The sequence below is a fragment of the Mesoplodon mirus genome (assembly GCF_964341445.2).
Source record: "Mesoplodon mirus genome assembly, chromosome: 3".
In the NCBI taxonomy this organism is placed as follows: domain Eukaryota; kingdom Metazoa; phylum Chordata; class Mammalia; order Artiodactyla; family Ziphiidae; genus Mesoplodon; species Mesoplodon mirus.
Genome location: NC_138978.1, coordinates 162,956,647 through 162,965,733, shown reverse-complemented (window position 1 = coordinate 162,965,733; position 9,087 = coordinate 162,956,647). Strand labels below are relative to the sequence as shown.

Genomic DNA, 9,087 nt, shown 5'->3' with positions numbered 1-9,087 from the left:
ACACTTTTGTCCTTGGCTAGGCCCTGTTCCCATGCTCCTTTGATGAAGGCAGGAGTTTTGCTTTTTTAGGGTTCACTGGCTATGCTCCATCCAGCAGCAAACTGGGGTAGCTGCCCCACCTGCATCTGAGGAAATTGAAACATTGAATAGATCTATTTCTTTTTTAATCTCTATTAGTAATTTCTCACTGAATGCTAGGTTGGTCTAGACAACCATTCAAACTAGAGATTTATGACTCTACTCAGATATGTCAGATCACATTATTGTATTGTTCACTTACTTTAAATTTTTCAGTATTTATTGAGTTCACATAGTGATAGCTTTTTCTCCTCTCAAAAAGTTTTATTAAAGAATGAGGACCTGAAGTAACTCAAATTGGCTCTGGAAAAACCATTCCATTACTTTCTTCCATATATGCCATGCTAGGCCACTGGGAATAAAGTAATTAAAAGATTAGTAATAAAGTAACTTAAATAGATTTGTTTTTTACTCTCTAAACCTGATTATTATTATGGGGGAAGAAATGTTTCCTCTCAAGTGCCTGACTCAACTAATAGTTCCTGTCCAGAACACTACACTGAAAAAAATTCTGAAGCTGCATTTGGCCCATAGGGGGAAAAGTATCATGATTATTTAGTATTCACTCAAAATTAATAGTTGATATTTAACATAATTAGTTTTTTTATCATCCTGAAAAGATTTCTCTATTTGGAAAATCATGAAACTGTAGCATTTATTGATTTTTTTTCTCAGCCTTTGATTCTGTTATGAATTAATTTGATCTAGAGTCCTAGCTATAAACTGTTAAACTAAAATGGTACCTCAATTTTTGATCCAAGAATTGGCAGAATAGTTGGCCAAATGACATTCTCAAAGCTGTACCCTGTCTCCCAATAAGCTAGAGGGATTTCTTGTAGGAAAAAAATTGATGAGAAAAAGCCATACTTGGTGTTGGAGCCCATGTTGAGTACTTGTTCTCAGTCTCCTTTGCTGTTATATCATCACTACTTCATTTTCTATATCCATTTATAACAGTAACACAAGCACTTGCTTATAACACAAGTCTGTTGGGATTATGAATGACAATGACAATATCTGAGAAAATGTGTAACATTCCATGTTTAAAAAGCCAACACAGCATCTCGAAGGTGGAGGAGTTGGGGAGGCTGAGGAAGCAGCATGAGTCTCTAGCTGGCTGGCCTCATCTATCTTAAAATGATGTTGCTGTTTTCTTTTAGATTCCTTTTTAATTGAAAGTGTTGGTCATCCCTTTGCTGAAGATATTAATGTACACATCTTTAAACTCAACGCTTTAGTCCTTGTTTGGGTTTGTTACGAGGCTGACATCTGTGGGAATGGAGTTACTAGGAGAGGGGGAGGACCAGTTAAAGTTGCTGGCTATGAGTTTGTTTCTAAAACAAAGGTCATGAAAGATTTCAAGGCTGTCTAAATTAATATACTTATTCTCATTTAGTGGTTTGAAATTTTATATCCATAATGAAGAGTGAATATTGATTTATATGACTTATGTAATGGAAAAACTGGAATTCATTATCACTAGATGAAATTGCAAATCTTATCATTTTAAAGCTGGAAGAAACTACAGGGAGTTATATTTGACTTTCTCAATTTGTAGATGGCAGAGAAATCAACCAGGAGGGCACAGCAGTGGTCTAGGAAAGTGATGCTGATGAGAGCTGACTTTGGTAATGGGAATGGGTTAGATTCAGGAAATATTTCTCAGGTAGAATATCAGCAGAATTTGGTGACCACATGGGGTTATGAAGGGGCAGGGGAGGATGGTGAGGGGATAGAAGACTTAAGAGATTTTGACCTTTAGAGGTTGAGCAGTTGGTCATAACTGCAGGCATCTCTGTCAGACCCACTTCCCCTAATTATACTGCTCTCAGGCGTTTTATGTTCTGGCCTTCTTTGACTGGAGATGCAGTTGTCCACTTGTTAGGTGCAGATAAGACTGACTTGACTCCTCTCGCATTAATTCATTCCACAGATACACAGTGAGCACCTACTATATGTTTAGCACTGCTCACCTCTGAGGATGTAAAGGTAAGACATGCCCTTGAGGAACTTAGAGTCTAACAGGAAGAAACAGATGTGTAACCACATAGATGTGATAAAGTGTATGTTATGACAGAAGGACCTACAGCAGGGTCTCTCTACTTCAGCACTGTTGACATTTGGGACCAGATAATTCTTTGTTGTAGGGGGCTTTCCTATGTATTTTAAGATCTTTAGCAGCATCCCTGGCCTCTACCAACTACTAGATGCCAGTAGCACCTCCCCAACAGCTGCAGTGACCAAAAGTGTCTCCAGACATTGCCAGGTGTCCCATGGGGGCAAAACTGCTCAGGGCTGAGAACCACAGATCTGCATGCTACCACGAGGACACAGAGGAGGGGGTAAGTAATCCTACCTGGGTGGAGTCAGAGGAGACCCAGTTTGAGCCATATTAAGAGGTAGCCAGGTGATCCTCAGATGGGCTTCAAGAATTAGGCCTTCCATCAGATCAAACGCCTACATGAAATTCCTAATCAAGGCTTTTTGATAAGCTTTCAATATTTTTGTTACCGTGGATGAGAAACGTGTTCACAGTTTTGTTTTAAATTTATTTATTTAGTCATTGATTTTCCAGCTTTACTGCAGTAAGAATTGTACATATTTAAGGTGTATGTATATATACTGTGAAATGATTAAAAACTTTTACAAACTATTTTTACAACACTTAATTTACACCAGTGGAACAAAGAATTGAATATCTTTTCTTTCATCAACAAATGTAATTTTGACATTTCCTTTGATGGTACAAGTGGATTTCAAATCCAGTCAAACTTTTTCCTAACGAGTATTTCAAAATAACGATTAAACTTCAGGTACAGAAGCGGCTGTAGGCGCCGGAAGCGCGCCGCGCAGGAACCCCGCTCCCTCCCGCTCCCTCCCGCTCCCTCCCGCTCCCTCCCTCGCCCTCCCTCGGCCTCGCCTTCGGCTGCGCAGCCTCCCCGCGCACCCAGACGGGAACTTCCCGCGAGGATTCTCAGGGGCGGTCCCGGAGGCAGAAGTAGATACCTGGCAGCGCCCAGCTTCCCGCAGCAAATTCAGTGAGTATCAAATGGCTCGCTGGAGGCCCGTGGGCATGCCAGCTGACCCCACTTGGTTGCCTTCTGAAAAGTGTGGGGGGAGGTTACTTTTGACTGGAGGGTCCCCAGCACCTCCTTTTCCCCGAACCCTCAAGCTACCCTTATGGACTGAGAAAAATCAGTCTATTAGACCGCACCTGTAACCTATTCATGGTAGATGAAGCAGGAGGAGCTCTGATTCTCACGTTAGAGGGCATCAAAATCACCTGCAGGGCTTATTAAAACATATTGCTGGGCTCCTTCTACCCGCTTCCTCCCAGGTTCTGGTTGAGCCAGTCTGGCATGGGGTCTGATCATTGGTATTTCTAACTAGTTCCTAGGTTATTCTGCTGCTCTGGAACCACAAGTCGAGAAGCACTCTCACAGAGGTTAAACAAAGTGTTTTCTAAATACTCCGGCCCCTTCTCACTCCCTCTTAGCCTGGTTTATTTTCCTTGAGAGCAGTTATCATTACTTGACATTATATATATTTATCTGCTTTTTGTTTGTCCTTAGTAAGGTCCAGGAGAACAGAAACTTTGTTTTGCTCTTATAGTTCCATATTCTAGAACAGTGCCTGGCACATGGTGGGAACTACAAGATATTTGTTGCTTGAAAGAACACGTGTTTTGGAAGGCATCAGACAAAGCTGAAGCCATGAGAGTGAAAAAGCTCGCTCAGGAAGAGGGGAAAGAGTAAAAAGGAGAAGGGCCAAGGACAGACCTTGGTGTGCATGGACATTTAATGGAATAACAGAAATAGGAAATAAGAGCCGAAAGCTAGGTGCCAAGCTCAGTGCAGCAGCATCTGCACCCACAGAGGAGAGATTTTCAGAAAGGGAGGGGACACCAAGAGTAAACAGAAATCATCTAAGATGAAAAGACTGAAAAGTCTTTACGATTTGTCATTGATGATTTTGGTAAAACTAACTTAAGAGGCTCAGGGTAGCAGGCTGATTGCTTTGGATTGAGTAGGGAATGGTGGCTGAAAAAGTGGGGAAAAATGAGTGTGGACAGTTTATTCAAGGATTTGGCCAGGAAGGAATGGCTGAAAGAAAGTATTTCTCTGTCTCTCTCCCTTTCTCTTTCTGTGTGTCTCTGGGAATCGGAGCAAAGTCACTTTCTAGTGGTGAGGCAGGAGTGTGTAAAAAGTTTAATAGGGGGCTTCCCTGGTGGCACAGTGGTTAAGAATCCGCCTGCCACTGCAGAAGACACGGGTACGAGCCCTGGTCCAGGAAGATCCCACAGGCCGCGGAGCAACTAAGCCCGTGCGCCACAACTACTGAAGCCCATGTGCCTAGAGCCCGTGCTCCGCAACAAGAGAAGCCACCGCAATGAGAAGCCCGTGCACTGCAATGAAGAGTAGCCCCCACTGGCCACTAGAGAAAAGCCGGCGTGCAGCAACGAAGACCCAACGCAGCCAAAAATAAATTTTTAAAAAAGTTTAATCGGGATGGCAAAGGCTTAGAGTAATTGCTGTGGGAAATACAATTGAACGGTGACATCAAATGGCCCCAAATTGGGCATAATGTTAAAAAACTGTGGGAGGTAGGAATGCTGTATAAGTTCTGTCATGAGCTTCTAACTCACCTACTCCTTTGCTGTGTTTTCAAAAGATTCTCTCATACTGGTCATGAGGCATATATTAAAGCTTCAGAGGCTTAAAACACCCACACAACACAGAAACTCATTACTGGCTGTTTTCTAAGGGAGGAATGCTGGTAGGAGCAGCTGCAATGGAAATATACTCCCAGATACAAGCAGGAATGGGAGGAGACCAGATGGAGACAGTTAATTACCAGAAGAAAAGTGGGCTCTGGTCGTCATAATAGGCTGCAGGATGGCAAACACGTTGGCCTGACTCACAGAGCTCTCTGGTTGTGGTAATTAATTGTAGGATCCCAGGGAATAAACTCAACAAAGGACTCACTAAGTCTTTTTGATTTGTGTAACTACAAAAGCAAACAAACCAACAAAACACAATTCTCAGTCTTTGTGAACAGAGGCCTCTCATGAGTGAGCGACATGACTTGTCAATCCTATTCCAAGAACTAAATCAGATCCCAGACCCAGAGCATCTTGAGTGTAGCCTAAATATTCTTAAAGAAGGATGCTGCTGAAACATTGTACCTAAGGACTGCAAACCTTTTCTCCAGCCTTTCCCCAAAGGTCTTGCAGTCCCTTATGGATAACTGTTCTGGAGAAAAGGAGGAACTAAACTTTTCAGTAACTATCACTAACTTCAAACAAACACAAACGTCACTGTTTGCTGTCAGCATTCTGAGCTTATAGGGGTTAGGTGATAAATGAATTAAATTCTGGTCCAAGTTCACCTTTGGGCAGGGCTAGTGGGACTGTGAATTCATCCTGTGGTTAGTACCCTACTTGCCAAGTGAATAGCTGGAATAGGTAATATTAGCAACTGATAGAATTCCTACATGGGCACATTCACTCACTGAGTAAGGGCTATTCTGGAAGAAAATGCCAAGTGGAGTGCCAAAATAGTAGATCAAAAGCATTACCACATACCTGGAGAATTCCAGAGGTGAGTGTCACCATCAAAGGCATGAAAGATGCTAGGGTGATGGTTCCCACCTCATTCCCATTCACTTCCCAGTTTAGCCATCACAGAAGTCTGACAGGTCTCAGAGAATGACAGTGCATTATTGTAAACCCAAGCAAGTGATGATTCCAATTGTAGCTACTCTTCCAAATGGGGTCTCCTTATTGAAGAAACTCAGCCCCTGACACTCAGCAGTTATTGATCTGGGATTTAGCTCCAGAATATCTTTGTAAAAAATCCTTTTTTTTTTTTACATTACTCACCAATAACTTTCTATATTCAATCAAAAGTTTTGTTTTTATTGCCTATCACTCATATCCTTGTTCAATTCTATCAGTTTCTTCACTTTAAAGTGGGGATCATAACTGTAACTTTCTCAGAGTAATCGGGAAGAAAATTTGATAATTATGCAAAGAGCATGTAGTAAGCGCTCCATAGGTGTTACCTATTATCTTAGATAATTGGGGATGAGAACCTGGGATGTTGTTTTTCAATTCATTGTTCATTTTGCTGGAGTCATTCTCAAGTTGTTTAGTGAGATGATAAACTTTCAGAATTTTTGCGTGTCGGAAATGTCTTTTCCTCCACTTAAATGCTGATTTGGCTGGTAAAGAATTCCAGTTTCATCTTTGAAGATATTGTTCCATTGAGAAATCCAATGGCAGTCTAATTTCCATTGCTTTATAGGTAACCTATTTCTATATAAAAGCTCTTCTTTTTCTGCTAGGTTTTGTCTAGGATGGGATCTTAGTTTCATTAGTTATCCTAAGGACTCAGAGGGCCCATTTAATCTGAAAATTTGTGTTTTTCTTCAAATCTGAGACATTTTCTTCTTTTTAAACGTCCAACCCTCACCACCATTCTGTTGTTTCTGTAACATCTGTCTTTCAGATGTTGGAACGTCTGGCTGGATCCATTCTTCATGTCTCATAATTTTCCTTTTTGTTAATTTGTGCTATTTAGCCCTGTCCGTTCTGCTATAAACCAGCCCATAAATCTTTTCTGTCTTTCAGAGATTACAAAATATTCTTGGTTCATTGATGGAACATTTTGTTTCTTAGAGGTTTTTTTGTTTTTTTTTTAATGTCATGGAATTTTAGATGGAAGATAAAGTAGATGTGTGTGCTCTGATTTCCTTCTTGATTCGAATTCCTTGCTTATCTTTCGGTTTGTCTTGTTCCTTTAATTAGATTGTATATTTTAAGGTAAAAGTCTTCATACTATGCCTCTCTAGTCTACACCTCTTATATACTGTTTTCTGGTTTTCTAGCACCTTATAAATCTGGCTCTTTCCACCTATCCAATAAATACACCCCCAGGTTGTTTGCTCAAATACATCCTCTTCTTTAGTTTCCCAGCTCTTTCATCTCCAGGGGCACCTGGAATGTTCTCCAGTCATTCAAGAAGCCCTCCTCGGGCTTCCCTGGTGGCGCAGTGGTGGGGGGTCCGCCTGCCAATGCAGGGGACACGGGTTCGTGGACGGTCCGGGAAGATCCCACATGCCGCGGAGCGGCTGGGCCCGTGAGCCATGGCCGCTGGGCCTGCGCGTCCGGAGCCTGTGCTTCGCAACGGGAGAGGCCACAGCAGTGAGAGGCCCGCGTACCACAAAAAAAAAAAAAAAAAAAAAGAATCCCTCCTCACCTCACCAATTCCTCTCTTCCGGGAGCCTAAGTTGCATCTATCTAGTTCAGCAGTGATTCTCCACCAAGCACCAGAATTGCCTAAAATTTCCCCCAATAGACCTAGACCTGCTGAATCAGAATTTCTGCTGATCAGACCTGGGCATCATTTTTCTTCCTTAAATAAGCTCCACGGGTGAATGAGAGGCACACTGAGGCTAAGAACCTCGCAGCCTCATTCTCGGGCTGCCCGTCCGTAGGGCGGGACTGACCCTCCCTGACCCTGGCCGGGAGGTCGTTGGAGGGGTTCTTGCGCGCTGCCGCACCGCGTGTCTTCCAAGCACGCCGCAAGAGGCAGGCGCCGGCCATCCCAGAAGGCCGCCTACGCTGCCTGGGAGCCCGGCCAAGCGGCCCCAGGACTGGGGCGGAACCCAGGCTAGACTCCGGAGCAGCCAGGACCTGCCCGACCGTCCCCCCTGCAGCGCGCCCTCAGGGCCGGAAGGCGGCGCCGTGGGAGCACCGCGCGGGCCCTCCGGCACCGGTGCGCAGGCGCGCAGCCCGCTTCGCAGCTCCTCTTCCGTGGCCGCTAGTTAGGGGAGCGCCTTTGACTTTGCGAGGCCCACAACGGCAGCGCCGGCGCCAGTTCCAGGGTGAGGGGCGCTTCGCCTGCTTCCCTCCGGCCTGCCTCTTTTACCCTGGGTCGTGGGCAGTCCCCGGGGCAGGCGCAAGGACAAGTCCCCATTTTGCCGGCGCCCTTGAGAGACGTTGGGAGCGGGACAGGGGACCCCACCTCCACCCCTCGCCCGAGCGAAGTAGGGAGGGGGTGGGCAACGATGAGGTCGTTGACTTGGAAGGGGACGCGGGGATCCTCCGCATAGGTTCGGGGTGGAGAAAGTATGCCGGTGCGAGCGTCTTTACTCGGAGCCCTGTCCTCGCGCTGGGAAAGGGGTGTTGCGTTTGCCTCCTTCCCAGCCCTGGTTCCCAAAAAGTGGACGAAAGATTTATCTGTTACGAAGTTTGCAGTGTAGAGTGAGACCCCGAGCAATCAGAGTTAACGCTTCACCGAAAAACGAGCCAGGAACTCGGACTTCTCACACACTAGGCCGTGGCGGGGATTTCTTGCGATGCACAGGTTAATCAACACAGGTTGGGATAAAGACTGAATTGTATGGGGGCTTTGCTGAACGAAGTTTCAGAGCACCCTCGTGGTACTGCTTCTGCCTCATCACCTGTAGAAGTCGCATCTCAGTTGTTTGTATTCCACTATTGGCCATTTTAGACTTCTTATTTTATTTATTTTTCCATCTTGGGTTTGCCTGCTTTTCCTCACGAGCAGTGTTTCTGTCTTAAATCTTGTAGGGCGCAATGTCTAAACAAGAGCGTATACAGGAATGCCTGAGGAAGGAAATAAGGTCACTTCTCATTTCCCTCAGAGATGGTTTGACCCCACAGCAGTTGGAAAAGGAGTACCTTTCGATGGTTGGCAACCGTTTACCACTCCAAATCCTTGGGTATCGGTCCACCATGGAGCTGGTGTTGGATATGCCTGATGTTGTCAGTGTCTGCCCCTGTGAGGACGGTACTGTAATACTGAAGGGTAGGTTTAAGATTTGAAGGTCTATGAACTTTGCAATAATAATCACTTAGTAAAGAATTGTTCTAGCTCTGCAATTATCCTGCATCCCCGGCAGGGGATTTTACTTTTGTGAGGGAGAAGAGGGATCATAGGCACCTTAGAGGTTGTGGACAGACTTAGAGCTTTAGCACAACCA

General features: G+C 44.6%; 1 protein-coding gene across 1 annotated transcript in view; it reads left to right on the top strand.

Annotated features, from left to right (window-relative positions):
* Positions 1 to 7,809: 7,809 nt before the first annotated feature.
* The window catches only part of TDRD5 (tudor domain containing 5), an 88,472-nt gene continuing 87,194 nt past the window's right edge, over positions 7,810 to 9,087 (top strand). Inside the window, exons 1-2 of the mRNA XM_082614686.1 lie at positions 7,810 to 7,856; positions 8,675 to 8,912. Coding sequence (XP_082470812.1) covers positions 8,681 to 8,912 — 232 coding nt within the window. The 5' untranslated portion in view covers positions 7,810 to 7,856; positions 8,675 to 8,680. The remainder of the gene's footprint in view (positions 7,857 to 8,674; positions 8,913 to 9,087) is intronic.